Source organism: Gobio gobio (genome assembly GCF_949357685.1).
Source record: "Gobio gobio genome assembly, chromosome: 16".
NCBI lineage: Eukaryota > Metazoa > Chordata > Actinopteri > Cypriniformes > Gobionidae > Gobio > Gobio gobio.
Window position 1 is genome coordinate 53,274,411 of NC_137109.1, and position 16,186 is coordinate 53,290,596.

Below are 16,186 nucleotides of genomic sequence, written 5' to 3' on the forward strand. Positions count from 1 at the left end.
AGAAAAAAGAAATATACTTATTGAAAACATCCATTTCTTTAACCAGACACCTGAACAAACACATTTATCCAGTTTATAATGTATGACAAATTTCATATTTAATAAAAATTAACAATTCAAATTCAGCTGTTGCTCTCAGGCAACATTGTACCATCGTGGAACACAAGTATCAACAAACCATCACATCAAGTCATCATATCAAGTTATCATATCTAGTTATCATATCAAGTTATCATATCTAGTTATCATATCAAGTTATCATATCAAGTTATCATATCAAGTTATCATATCTAGTTATCATATCAAGTTATCATATCAAGTTATCATATCAAGTTATCATATCAAGTTATCATATCAAGTTATCATATCAAGTTATCATATCAAGTTATCATATCAAGTTATCATATCTAGTTATCATATCTAGTTATCATATCAAGTTATCATATCAAGTTATCATATCAAGTTATCATATCTAGTTATCATATCAAGTTATCATATCAAGTTATCATATCTAGTTATCATATCAAGTTATCATATCTAGTTATCATATCAAGTTATCATATCAAGTTATCATATCAAGTTATCATATCTAGTTATCATATCAAGTTATCATATCAAGTTATCATATCTAGTTATCATATCAAGTTATCATATCAAGTTATCATATCTAGTTATCATATCAAGTTATCATATCTAGTTATCATATCAAGTTATCATATCTAGTTATCATATCAAGTTATCATATCTAGTTATCATATCAAGTTATCATATCAAGTTATCATATCAAGTTATCATATCTAGTTATCATATCAAGTTATCATATCAAGTTATCATATCAAGTTATCATATCAAGTTATCATATCTAGTTATCATATCAAGTTATCATATCTAGTTATCATATCAAGTTATCATATCAAGTTATCATATCAAGTTATCATATCTAGTTATCATATCAAGTTATCATATCTAGTTATCATATCAAGTTATCATATCAAGTTATCATATCAAGTTATCATATCTAGTTATCATATCAAGTTATCATATCAAGTTATCATATCAAGTTATCATATCTAGTTATCATATCAAGTTATCATATCAAGTTATCATATCAAGTTATCATATCAAGTTATCATATCAAGTTATCATATCTAGTTATCATATCAAGTTATCATATCTAGTTATCATATCAAGTTATCATATCAAGTTATCATATCAAGTTATCATATCTAGTTATCATATCAAGTTATCATATCAAGTTATCATATCAAGTTATCATATCAAGTTATCATATCTAGTTATCATATCAAGTTATCATATCTAGTTATCATATCAAGTTATCATATCAAGTTATCATATCAAGTTATCATATCTAGTTATCATATCAAGTTATCATATCTAGTTATCATATCAAGTTATCATATCTAGTTATCATATCAAGTTATCATATCAAGTTATCATATCAAGTTATCATATCTAGTTATCATATCAAGTTATCATATCTAGTTATCATATCAAGTTATCATATCTAGTTATCATATCAAGTTATCATATCAAGTTATCATATCAAGTTATCATATCTAGTTATCATATCAAGTTATCATATCAAGTTATCATATCAAGTTATCATATCAAGTTATCATATCTAGTTATCATATCAAGTTATCATATCTAGTTATCATATCAAGTTATCATATCAAGTTATCATATCAAGTTATCATATCTAGTTATCATATCAAGTTATCATATCAAGTTATCATATCAAGTTATCATATCAAGTTATCATATCAAGTTATCATATCCATCTTCATCCTCATCTTCATCCTCATCTTCATCCTCATCTTCATCCTCATCCTCATCCTCATCCTCATCTTCATCCTCATCCTCATCTTCATCCTCATCCTCATCTTCATCCTCATCTTCATCCTCATCTTCATCCTCATCCTCATCTCATCCTCATCCTCATCCTCATCTTCATCCTCATCTTCATCCTCATCTTCATCCTCATCTTCATCCTCATCCTCATCTTCATCCTCATCTTCATCCTCATCTTCATCCTCATCCTCATCTTCATCCTCATCTTCATCCTCATCTTCATCCTCATCCTCATCTTCATCCTCATCTTCATCCTCATCCTCATCTTCATCCTCATCTTCATCTTCATCCTCATCTTCATCCTCATCCTCATCTTCATCCTCATCTTCATCCTCATCCTCATCCTCATCTTCATCCTCATCTTCATCCTCATCCTCATCTTCATCCTCATCTTCATCCTCATCTTCATCCTCATCCTCATCTTCATCCTCATCTTCATCCTCATCTTCATCCTCATCCTCATCTTTATCCTCATCTTCATCCTCATCTTCATCCTCATCCTCATCTTCATCCTCATCTTCATCCTCATCTTCATCCTCATCCTCATCTTCATCCTCATCTTCATCCTCATCTTCATCCTCATCCTCATCTTCATCCTCATCTTCATCCTCATCTTCATCCTCATCTTCATCCTCATCCTCATCCTCATCTTCATCCTCATCTTCATCCTCATCTTCATCCTCATCCTCATCTTCATCCTCATCTTCATCCTCATCTTCATCCTCATCCTCATCTTCATCCTCATCTTCATCTTCATCCTCATCTTCATCCTCATCTTCATCCTCATCTTCATCCTCATCCTCATCCTCATCTTCATCCTCATCTTCATCCTCATCCTCATCTTCATCCTCATCCTCATCTTCATCCTCATCTTCATCTTCATCCTCATCTTCATCCTCATCTTCATCCTCATCTTCATCCTCATCTTCATCCTCATCTTCATCCTCATCCTCATCTTCATCCTCATCTTCATCCTCATCTTCATCCTCATCCTCATCTTCATCCTCATCTTCATCCTCATCTTCATCCTCATCCTCATCTTCATCCTCATCTTCATCTTCATCCTCATCTTCATCCTCATCTTCATCCTCATCTTCATCCTCATCCTCATCTTCATCCTCATCTTCATCCTCATCTTCATCCTCATCCTCATCTTCATTCTCATCTTCATCCTCATCTTCATCCTCATCCTCATCTTCATCCTCATCCTCATCCTCATCTTCATCCTCATCTTCATCCTCTGCCTCATCCTCATCTTCATCCTCATCCTCATCTTCATCTTCATCCTCATCTTCATCCTCATCTTCATCCTCATCTTCATCCTCATCTTCATCCTCTGCCTCATCCTCATCTTCATCCTCATCCTCATCTTCATCTTCATCCTCATCCTCATCCTCATCCTCATCTTCATCCTCATCTTCATCCTCATCTTCATCCTCATCCTCATCTTCATCCTCATCTTCATCTTCATCCTCATCTTCATCCTCATCCTCATCTTCATCCTCATCTTCATCCTCATCCTCATCCTCATCTTCATCCTCATCTTCATCCTCATCCTCATCCTCATCTTCATCCTCATCCTCATCTTCATCCTCATCTTCATCCTCATCCTCATCTTCATCCTCATCTTCATCCTCATCCTCATCCTCATCTTCATCCTCATCTTCATCCTCATCTTCATCCTCATCTTCATCCTCATCTTCATCCTCATCCTCATCCTCATCCTCATCCTCATCTTCATCCTCATCTTCATCCTCATCCTCATCTTCATCCTCATCTTCATCCTCATCCTCATCTTCATCCTCATCCTCATCCTCATCTTCATCCTCATCTTCATCCTCATCTTCATCCTCTGCCTCATCTTCATCCTCATCCTCATCTTCATCCTCATCTTCATCCTCTGCCTCATCCTCATCTTCATCCTCATCTTCATCCTCTGCCTCATCCTCATCTTCATCCTCATCCTCATCTTCATCCTCATCCTCATCCTCATCTTCATCCTCATCTTCATCCTCATCCTCATCCTCATCTTCATCCTCATCTTCATCCTCATCTTCATCCTCATCCTCATCTTCATCCTCATCTTCATCCTCATCCTCATCCTCATCTTCATCCTCATCTTCATCCTCATCTTCATCCTCATCTTCATCCTCATCTTCATCCTCATCTTCATCCTCATCCTCATCCTCATCCTCATCCTCATCTTCATCCTCATCCTCATCTTCATCCTCATCTTCATCCTCATCCTCATCCTCATCTTCATCCTCATCCTCATCTTCATCTTCATCCTCATCTTCATCCTCATCTTCATCCTCATCTTCATCATCGATCTCTCCCTGTCAGATTGTCACTCTCCTCATCTTCCTCATCATGACTCCTCATCCTCATCGGTTGTGTTTTATACCTTTTTTAAGTGCTATAGAAAATGTGCAGATCATAATATATGCAGTTATAGTATATGAATTACTAATCCTATATGTCCATTACAAAATCATGCAAAAATGCTAATACATTTCGAGAATTCTAGCTCTTTTCCTTACAAATATACTATATTTGTATCCAATCTAGTGTCTGGTGTGGCCTTATGCGATTCCATTATGGTACAATGTTGCCTTGAAGCAAGACAGTTTTTTGTAATTTACTCTAAAACATTTGATGATATATAATGTGAAGTTCTTGAAAATACTTCTTTACTCACCAGTGAAGGCGACTCATATTTTTGTGGGTTATTAAGTGGACGGAAACTAGTGAAAAATACACTTTTCATTGGAGAAAATATGGACCTGTGCACATGTGCTGAAACAGGACACAAGATGGACCCCTGTGGGTCATGTGACCAATTTTTGGCACTTTCATTGATTGGTATTGGAGTTCTTCTTCCCTAAAATAGGTTTGACCAATAAATTGCTGTTTCATTTTATTAAAAATAAACTATAATAGACTATGTTGCCTGGAGGCAACACCGTACCATAGAGGGTTAAAGTCGTTTGTTTGAGGTTAAAGTGTATAAATGTGTGTGTGTGTTGTAAATGTGTTGATGGTTTGTCTAGATCTGACTCTATTCCTCGTCTGTGATTGGTCAGAGCCTCTGAAACTGCAGTGATTTGGACCTTCAGCCGTTGGTTCCCATTCAAGTCCATTATGAGCAGAAAAATCCTGGAATGATCCTCAAAAAACTGAAGAAAGAAACACATGACGGAAGTGTTTAATGTGTGGAGTGTGTCTGAGCTGTCTGTGGGATTCACGAGGGAAAAGCCCTTTAAACACAGATGTGCTCCAGCTGTGCACGTCTCGCTCTGTCATGCAATCCCACAATCCCCTCTGGCTGGATGTTCATCGCTCACACATCTCTCATTCGTCTCTCATTCATCGAGCCTGTGGCATCTCCAAGAGCCGCTCCTTTCACACATATCCGAGTCTGACGCGCACTGTCGAGTTCCTGACCTTCTCTGTCAAGCGCGAGCACGAGCACACTGATCTCCTCCACTGCCGATGCGCGTGAACGCCTGTAGGCGGCGCTGCAGACGCACTTATGCTCGTGTCCGCTGCGGCATCAATCCTCAAAGCAAAGCTCCCGCGTGCGCGTGCGTGCGCGCAGTGAACTCTCATAAGAGGGAATTGAGCACACACTTGTTTTTATTTATTATATTTCACGGATTACCAGAAACATGCAAACATTGTGAAATACACTCTGCTGGGTTAAAACTGGGTAAAAAATGCTGGGTTAACAATAACCCAAGTTGGGTTGAAATGGACTAACCCAGCAATTGGGTTGTTTTAACCCAACCATTGGGTTGTTTTAACCCAGCGGTTGGGTTAAATGTTTGCTTAAAACAACCCAATTGCTGGGTTAGTCCATTTTCAACCCAACTTGGGTTATTTTTAACACAGCATTTTTTTAGAGTGTACAAAAGCAGAAATTGAAAAAGTAAAAAAATTGATGAAAAGCCGTGAGTGAGGCCGTTTGTTCATTCACTGCATATCTAGATTGACATGAGTGTGTGTGTTTCTCTCTCTCTCTCTCTCTCTCTCTCTCTCTCTCTCTCTCTCTCTCTCTCTCTCTCTCTCTCTCTCTCTCTCTCTCTCTCTCTCTCTCTCTCTCTCTCAAAATAGCTGTACACAGTTCCCTGGCGCTCAGAGAGGTCGGGCGACCGCGCGCGCACACACACACACACACACTTGCGCTCGGATCATCTGGACCCGCTTGGTGTCGGATTCCCTCTTTGATCGTGTGTAATGCGGGATACACCGGCACCGGAGACCGCGCGAACGCACGCGCTCGCACACACCCCCGATGGCGACCCGTGAGCGCGCCGGGACCCAGCATGCCCAACCGAACCGAGCCGGAGACGGAGCCGGAGCCGCGGCGGATGCTGGCGCGCGCGCTCACCGGGTGCCTGCTGAGCGTCCTGATCCTCTGGACTCTGTTCGGGAACATTCTGGTGTGCGCCGCCGTGCTGCGCTTCCGCCACCTGCGCACTAAAGTCACGAACATCTTCATCGTGTCGCTGGCCGTGTCGGACCTGTTCGTGGCCGTGCTGGTGATGCCGTGGAAGGCGGTGACGGAGGTGGCCGGGTTCTGGCCGTTCGGCGCCTTCTGCGACATCTGGGTGGCGTTCGACATCATGTGCTCCACCGCGTCCATCCTCAACCTGTGCGTAATCAGCGTGGACCGCTACTGGGCCATCAGCAGCCCGTTCCGCTACGAGCGCAAGATGACCCCGCGCGTGGCCTCCGTGATGATCGGCGCGGCGTGGACGCTGTCCGTGCTCATCTCCTTCATCCCGGTGCAGCTGGACTGGCACAAAGCCGCGGAGTCCAACGCCACCGGGCCGCGCGGGGACAACTGCGACTCGAGCCTGAACCGCGAGTACGCCATCTCCTCGTCCCTCATCAGCTTCTACATTCCCGTGGCCATCATGATCGTCACGTACACGCGGATCTACCGCATCGCGCAGGTCCAGATCCGGAGGATCGCCTCGCTGGAGCGCGCGGCCGAGCACGCGCAGAGCTGCCGGACGAACCGGCTGGCGTGCCAGCACCACAGCAGCCTCAAGACGTCCTTCAACCGCGAGACCAAAGTCCTGAAGACGCTGTCCGTCATCATGGGCGTGTTCGTGTGCTGCTGGCTGCCGTTCTTCGTGCTCAACTGCGTGGTTCCGTTCTGCCACGACAAGCCGTCCGCGGGTCTCCCGTGCGTCAGCGACACCACCTTCGACGTGTTCGTGTGGTTCGGCTGGACCAACTCGTCGCTGAACCCCGTCATCTACGCCTTCAACGCGGAGTTCCGCAAGGGCTTCTCCAGCCTGCTGGGCTGCCGGGACCGGTGCCGGACCCCGGTGGAGACGGTCAACATCAGCAACGAGCTCGTGTCCTACAACCAGGACACGCTGTTCCACAAGGAGATGGCGAGCGCGTACGTCAACATCATCCCGAACGTGGTGCAGGAGGAGGACACGTTCGACCGGATCTCGCAGCTCTCCAACGACGAAAACGACGACGATGTTTGCACGGACTCGGTGTGCGACCTGGAGTGCGAGGCGGACTGTGCGTTCACGCCGAACGGCATCCGGTAACCGTGAGCGCGCACTGCTGCTCTTTCGGAAAAGTTGTAGGAAAAGCTCACAGTTGGTGAGTGGCACAGCTCTTCATCTGATGATGATGATGATGATGATGATCAGGGCATTTACTGCTGTTAGTGCCTAAACACCTTCAGCTGGACACTGCAGGTATTAAGAGTATTGTGTTATGACCCTATTGGAAGATTTATGCCACAATATTTCACAACAATAATTGAAATTTAGGATTAATTTAGCACCAAATGTGACCCTGGACCACAAAACCAGTCATAAGGGTACATATTTATACATAATCTGAAAAAACAATATTTCAGGTATTAAGAGTATTGTGTTATGAATATTAAGATTATTTTTCTGACCCTATTGGAAGATTTATGCCACAATATTTCACAACAATAATTGAAATTTAGATTTAATTTAGCACCAAATGTGACCCTGGACCACAAAATCAGTCATAAGGGTAATTTTTTTAAATTGAGATTTATTCATAATCTGAAAAAAAACAATATTTCATTGATGTGTGGTTTGTTAGGACAATATTTGGTCGAGATCTGTAATCTAAATAATGAGAAAATCTCCTTTAAAGTTGTCCAAATCAAGTCCTCAGCAATGCATATTACACTCCAAAAAAAAAAAAAAAGGTTCTATATGGCACCAAAAATGGTTCTAGGCTCTTAATCATAGGGGAACCTTTTTTAGTGCTATATCGCACCGCTGAAGAACCGCTGAAGCACCAAAATTGGTGCTATATAGCACTAAAAAAGGTTCCCCTATGATTAAGAGCCAAGAACCATTTTTGGTGCCATATAGAACCTTTTTTTTTTAGAGTGTACTACTAATAATACATTTATGATATGAATCTAAATATTGAGAAAATCTCCTTTAAAGTTGTCCAAATGAAGTCTTCAGCAATGCATATTACTACTAATAATACATTTATGATATGAAAATGTACCAAATATCTTCATGGAACATGATCTTAATATCCTAATGATTTTCGGCATAATAGAAAAAAGTATAGTTTTGACCCATATGATGTATTTTTGGCTATTGCCACAGATAAACCCGTGAGACGCACGACTGCTGCTGAGCTCCAGGGACACAGATGTGGTCAGCTTCCATGTGTATTATTATTATTAATATTAATATGTATGTAGTCAGAGGTGAAGCGCGTGTGTCTGACATAATTCTGTAGTTATGAATATTTCTGTTCTGCTGTCACTGACCAAGTCCAAGCTCATTGTAGTCCATTCCTGTGGCACTTTAATGGTCATGTTAACGGTTTACTGTATGAGTTAGAAGTAATAAGGTCTCAGTTTAACTCTGGTTTTGTTTGTTTATGGTGAGAGTATGAGATCATAAGTGTTTTACACACATCTGACAAGCGCTCTGACAGCGTTCCCATTGAGTTACAAAAGTGTTCTTTCTGAATGTTCTCTAGTTTTATGTTTTAAAAACGTTGTTTCTTGGTTATGTGAACGTTTCAATTACGAGTCGGAATTCCTCAGAATTGCGAGAAACTAAAGTCACAGAACTTTTTATCTGAAACGTTTTAGGTCGACTAACTTTTAAAATGTTCCTACTTGTTTCAGAACTCTGACTTTATAACTCTTAATTGCGAGTCAGAATTCCAAGTTGGAAACTCGGAACTGGGAGAAATAAAGTCATGGAACTTTTTTCTGAAATGTTTTTTAGCTTGACTAACTTTTTTATGTTACGACTTAATTCTGACTTTATTCCTCGTAACTCTCACTTTATTTCTCACAAATCCGAGTTATAATGTCAGAAAGTCCATTTAAAACTCAGAATTGCGTGAACAATTGATTTTTAGGTCGACTTTTTTAATGTTAATACTTGTTTCAGAACTCCGACTTTATAACTCAGAATTGCGAGTCAGAATTCCAAGTTGAAAACTTGAAATTGTAACTCAGGGCAAAAAACGTTTCATGATTATGTGAACGTTAAGGGAACATTCCATTCTTCAAACATTATGGGATGTGACATTTGAATGTGTATGAATATTCTGAAACTAGTAGTAACATTAAAAAAAAAAAACATTTGGAAACTGGGAATGAAAAGTCGGAATTCCAAGTTGGAGTTGTGAGAAATAAAGTCATGGAACTTTTTTCTGAAACGCTTTAGGTCGACTAACTTTTGAAATGTTCCTACTTGTTTCAGAACTCCGACTTTATAACTCAGAATCGCAAATCAGAATTCCAAGTTGGAAACTCTTAATTGTGAGTCAGAATTCCAAGTTGGAAACTCAGAACTGTGAGAAATAAAGTCATGGAAATTTTTTCTGAAATGTTTTTTAGGTCGACTAACTTGTTTTTACTTTGACTTTATTGCAAATCCGAGGTATAATGTCAGAAAGTCCATTTACATCTCAGAATTGCGTGAACAATAATTTTTTTAGGTCGACTTTTTTAATGTTAGTACTTGTTTCAGAACTCAGATTTTATAACTCAGAATTTGCGAGAAATATATTTGGTAACTTTAAACATTTGAGTCAAAATTTTAAGTTGGAATCTCAGAATGAAAAGTTCGAATTCCAAGTTAGAGTTGTGAGAAATAAAGTCATGGAACTTTTTTTTGAAAAATCTTAGGTCGACTAACTTTTTAATTGTTCCTACTTGTTTCAGAACTCAGACTTTATATCTCAGAATTGCGAGAAATAAAGTTGGTAACTCGGAAATGTGAGTCAGAATTCCAAATTGGAAACTCTTAATTGCGAGTCAGAATTCCAAGTTGGAAACTCTTAATTGCGAGTCAGAATTCCAAGTTGGAAACTCGGAACTGTGAGAAATAAAGTCATGGAACTTTTTCCTGAAATGTTTTTTAGGTCGACTAACTTTTTTTTAACTTTGACTCTATTTCTCGTAACTCTGACTTTTATTTCTCACAAATCCGAGTTATAATGTCAGAAAGTCCATTTACAACTCAGAATTGTGCTCACAATTGTTTTTTTTAGGTCGACTTTTTAAATGTTAGTACTTGTTTCAGAACTCAGATTTTATAACTCGGAATTTGTGAGAAATAAAGTTGGTAACTTGAAAAATTGTAGTCAAAATTCCAAGTTGGAATCTCAGAATGAAAAGTCGGAATTCCAAGTTGGAGTTGTGAGAAATAAAGTAATGGAACTTTTTTTCCGAATCGTTTTAGGTCTACTAACTTTTTAAATGTTCCTACTTGTTTCAGAACTCCGACTTTATAACTCAGAATTGCGAGAAATAAAGTTGGTAACTTGCGAGTCAGAATTCCAAGTTGGAAACTCGGAACTGCGAGAAATGAAGTAATGGAACTTTTTTCTGAAATGTTTTTTAGGTCGACTAACTTTTAACAAATCCGAGTTATAATGTCAGAAAGTCCATTTGCAACTCAGAATTGTGTGAACATTTTTTTAAGGTCAACTTATTTAATGTTAGTATTTGTGTCAGAACTCAGATTTTATAACTCGGAATTTGCGAGAAATAAAGTCGGTAACTTGAAGCATTTGAGTCAAAATTCCAAGTCGGAATCTTAGAATGAAAAGTCGGAATTCCAAGTTGGAAACTCTGAGTTGTGAGAAATAAAGTAATGGGACTTTTTTCCTGAAACATTCTAGGTCCTCTAACTTTCTAAATGTTCATACTTGTCTCAGAACCTTCAGATACTGTGAGAAACAAAGTCATGGAACTCAAGTTTTTAAAATGTTTTAAAAACGTTGTTTCATGGTTATGTGAACGTTAAGGGAACATTCCATTCTTCAGACATTATGGGAATGTTACATTTGAATGTTCTGAAACAAGTAGAAACATAAAAAAATAATTTACCAAAAAAGATTCAAAACGATGTGTTGATAATATTTTTCTGTGAATGTTTTGAGAACACGGATAACTTTAACCGAACGCTGTATTAACGTTACTGGAAGAACGTTTGTTCATAACGCTGAGAGAACGTTCCCTGAGTTATTAAATGATAGTTTTCCACTTGTAAATGCAACTCTGATGTGTTGGAACTCATCATTTTACAATATTTCCGACTTCAACTGTGAATGAAAGGTTGAGTCGAGTGCATTGCATTATGGGATGTGCAGTAGGTCATCTGGCACAGTGCTTCTTCATCATCCTCATCATCATCATCAGACTTGCTGGAGAGATTCCACAGAAGCGAGGCCTTATCCGTCAGTAACTGAAGGCCTTACACACCGAGTGCAATATCCCAGAACTCTGACCGATTCCCACCGCCCCAACATGCCAAAAAACTCAAGTGCCCACCGGACGACTGTACGCCCTTTGACCTCTCGCCCTGCGCAGGCGCGGGACTCCTCACACACGGGATCATAACTCTTTTATAATGCGTTTATTTATTCCTTTAGAGAGCTCATGTGTTGCTGTGTCATGAGGTTTGTTTACTGTACACATGATCAGGGTTCCCACTCTTTTTCAGCAGCCATTTTCCAGTATTTTTCCAGGACATTTTCAATTTTACTACGGCTGAAATAAAAGACAAGGATCATGCCAAATATTGCTTTCTAAATCATGCCAAATATTGCTTTCTAAGTCTTTAAAAGCCGTCCAGTTTATTGCCATTACTTAACAATCCAGCATTTTTCAATATGAGCTCTTAATCACACATTATGACTATGGAAGCTTGTTTACGCCACAGAATAGAAAGAAAAGGTAATTGTGACTTTTTATCTCGCTATTCTGACTCTTTCACAATTGCGAGTTTACATATTTGTGGTATAAACGCGAAAATTGTTGCAATTCTTTTTTCCTCAGAATTTGACTTTATAACTTGCAATTGCAGTTTAGATCTGAGAAAAGAAGTCAGAATTGCAAGATATAAACTCGCAACTGCACAAAAAAGTCAATTGTGAAGAAAAGGTCAGAATTGCGAGTTTATATCACGCAATTCTGACTATAGCAATTCTGACTTTATAAAACACAAATGTAACTTTATATTAAAATGATATGATTAGGGAGCAGCTTACGAGTTAACATTCACTGCATACATTTGAGCAGTTATAGCATTGGCATTAGCATTAGCTTTAGCTAACGGCTGCAAGTGGCAACACAAGACTAAACATCATTATTCAAAAATACTATTCATACGCATCAAACTCAGCATTCCTGAACATCCTTCTGCAACTAGCGCTAATTGTTTGGGCCAGCGATAAACTCGTTATACTCGGCTAACGAATAACTTTTTTTTAAAGAATTTTCCCAGACAACAACAAGATTTTCCAGGACATTTTACATTTTCTCTAATTGTCCATGTGTTTTCCAGGACGAGTGGGAACCCTGATGATGTTCTTCCTCAGAGTTTCTGTCACGTTTTCCAGCACAAACATTGAATCATTCTTAAATCAGGACACATTCACTGGAGACTTGATTGATGAACAAGAACAGACCTCTCAGAAGTCGAGTCTCCAGATCTCCAGTAAAGGTGTTGAAGAGGCGAGACAGAAGCGCTGGAGAAGCTGTGGAGGTCAGGCGCTGTTATCATGTCGTGTTGATCGTGAATGTCTGAAGAGCCGTGACCCAGGACACGTTTAATATCGTTATAGTGTTTCATTACTGTAATGTTTATTGTTTACAAAAGCGAAGCCTGTAGATTCACTGTAATGAACCGCTTCGAACAGTGACTCTGTGTGTGTGTGTGTGTGTGTGTGTGGATGTCTTTTTTTCTCACTCACACACACATGAATGTACACTAACAGTCATGTGCACAGATGTTTCTCAATAAAATGAGCATTGAAACGTCTTGTAGTTGTTGCAGGTGTTTTAGTAGTTCAGGTGTGTGTGTGTGTGTGTGTGTGTTATGGAATTCCAAACCTGCCATTATTAAAAATAAATAAATATACAAATAAATGTAAAAAAATATATAAATAAATATACATAGAAAAGCAAAAAAACGAAAATAAATAATTATTTATACATTTATTTCCTTATTTTTGTATATATTTATTTGTTCCATATTTATTTGTTTATTCTTTTATTAATTTCCACATTTATTTATTTCTACATTTATATATTTCTACATTTATGTATTTCTACATTTATGTATTTCTACATTTATGTATTTCTACATTTATGTATTTCTACATTTATTTATTTCTACATTTATGTATTTCTACATTTATTTATTTCCACATTTATGTATTTCTACATTTATGTATTTCTACATTTATTTATTTCTACATTTATGTATTCCTACATTTATTTATTCCTACATTTATGTATTTCTACATTTATTTATTTCCACATTTATGTATTTCTACATTTATTTATTTCTACATTTATTTATTTCTACATTTATGTATTTCTACATTTATTTATTTCCACATTTATGTATTTCTACATTTATGTATTTCTACATTTATTTATTTCTACATTTATGTATTTCTACATTTATTTATTCCTACATTTATGTATTTCTACATTTATTTATTTCCACATTTATGTATTTCTACATTTATTTATTTCTACATTTATGTATTTCTATATTTATTTATTCCTACATTTATGTATTTCTACATTTATTTATTTCCACATTTATGTATTTCTACATTTATTTATTTCTACATTTATTCGTGCGGAGTGAATGTGAAGTGAATATGTGGTCTCGTTCCAAATGCATTGATCAATAAGCTTGTGTTGACTGTAGCCTATATATATATATGCAGCTTCCTTTCTGTGTGTTCTGACCGCTATGGAAAATATAAGCGCTTCCATTTCAGAGTTTGAAGATGTTGCTGAGCATGTTTGTTAGCCCAGGACATTTTACAACACCTGAGCTCGATTGCTATGTCTGAGCTAAACCACGCCCTCCTCATTACCCTACACAGGAATAAATGTAGGAAGAAATAAATGTAGAAAATAATAAATGTAGAAATACATAAATGTAGAAATAAATAAATGTAAAAATATATAAATGTAGAAATGAATAAATGTAGAAATGAATAAATGTGGAAATAAATAAAAGAATAAATAAATAAATATGGAAAAAAATAAATATATACAAAAATAAGGAAATAAATGTATAAATACAATTTTTTTTGCTTTTCTATGTATATTTATTTATTTATTTATTTATTTATTTATTTATTTATTTATTTATTTTTTAAATAATGGCAGGTTTGGAATTCCATAGTGTGTGAGCCGACTGTAGATTGAGGCTTTTGAGAAACGCATTGATTTGAAGTCATGAATCGATTCTTAATATCTTCAGTCATGTCCTTCTCCAGTAAATGTGATGTAATGGAGACACAGACAGAAATATGTGTCGTAGTGTAACGAATCTGATGATATTACCAGGGATATGATGTTACAGCGGAGCTGAAATCACGACTCTTACAGATCAATACTTCAGCAGACGCTTCATATCCATCCGCAGCTGTAACTCGACCTGTCTCAGACACTGATGATGAGTGGAGGTCGTAACACCGCATCTGTGCGGGAGCTTGTTCAAAATGATCATTGTGGATTTACATCTGGCAATTCGGACTTTATATGTAACAATTATGACTTTATAACAGAATTTTGACTTCACTATTTGCAATTCTGGGTTATAAAGTTCTGAAGCTAGTAACATTTAAAAAGTTACATGACCTAAAACACTTCTGGAAAAAGTTCCTAATCTTTATTTCACGCAATTCCAAGTCTATAACTTTATTACTAGTAATTATTAGTAGCAAAAAGTCGGAATCTCAAGTTGAAAACTTTGACTTGCTAAAAAAGTCATGGACTTCTGAAACGTTTTAGGTTGACTAACTTTTTAAATGTTACTTGTTCCAGAACTGGTTTCACAGACGGGGCTTAGATTAAGACAGAATCAGGCCTCAGTTCAATTTAAGAAGCTTTTATAAACATACATTAGAAGAAAACATTACTGTGTGCATTTTGAGACCAAACAATAACACTGATATATTTTAAGATATGCTTTCAGTTAAAACAGCTCAAACTTGCATTTTAGTCTGAGACTAGTTTAAGCCTGGTCTGTGAAACTGGGAGTATAACTCGCAATTGCAAGAAATAAATTTGGACATTTCCAAATTGGAAAGTCAGAATTCCAAGTTGGAAACTCTTAATCGCGAGTCAGAATTCCAAGTTGGAAACTCTTAATCGCGAGTCAGAATTCCAAGTTGGAAATTCTTAATCGTGAGTCAGAATTCCAAATTGGAAACTCTTAAGCGCGAGTCAGAATTTCAAATTGGAAACTCATAATCGCGAGTCAGAATTCCAAGTTGGAAACTCATAATCGCAAGTCAGAATTTCAAATTGGAAACTCATAATCGCGAGTCAGAATTTCAAATTGGAAACTCATAATCGCGAGTCAGAATTCCAAGTTGGAAACTCATAATCGCGAATCAGAATTCCAAGTTGGAAACTCATAATCACGAGTCAGAGTTCCAAGTTGGAAACTCTTAATCACAAGTCAGAATTTCAAGTTGGAAACTCATAATCGCGAGTCAGAACTCCAAGTTGGAAACTCATAATCACGAGTCAGAATTCCAAGTTGGAAACTCATAATCACGATTCAGAATTCCAAGTTGGAAACTCATAATCACGAGTCAGAATTCCAAGTTGGAAACTCTTAATCGTGAGTCAGAATTCCAAGTTGGAAACTCTTAATCACAAGTCAGAATTCCAAGTTGGAAACTCATAATCACGAGTCAGAATTCCAAGTTGGAAACTCATAATCACGATTCAGAATTCCAAATTGGAAACTCTTAATCGCGAGTCAGAATT

At 37.6% G+C, this 16,186-nt stretch overlaps 1 protein-coding gene across 1 annotated transcript; it reads left to right on the forward strand.

Moving 5' to 3' along the window:
- Positions 1–6,218: 6,218 nt before the first annotated feature.
- drd5a (dopamine receptor D5a) lies at positions 6,219–7,448 on the forward strand (the record flags this gene model as incomplete). Its single annotated transcript, XM_079839368.1, has 1 exon — positions 6,219–7,448. Exon 1 carries the CDS (start codon positions 6,243–6,245, stop codon positions 7,446–7,448), a length of 1,206 nt encoding a protein of 401 aa, XP_079695494.1. The 5' UTR covers positions 6,219–6,242.
- Between the last annotated feature and the right edge of the window lie 8,738 nt (positions 7,449–16,186).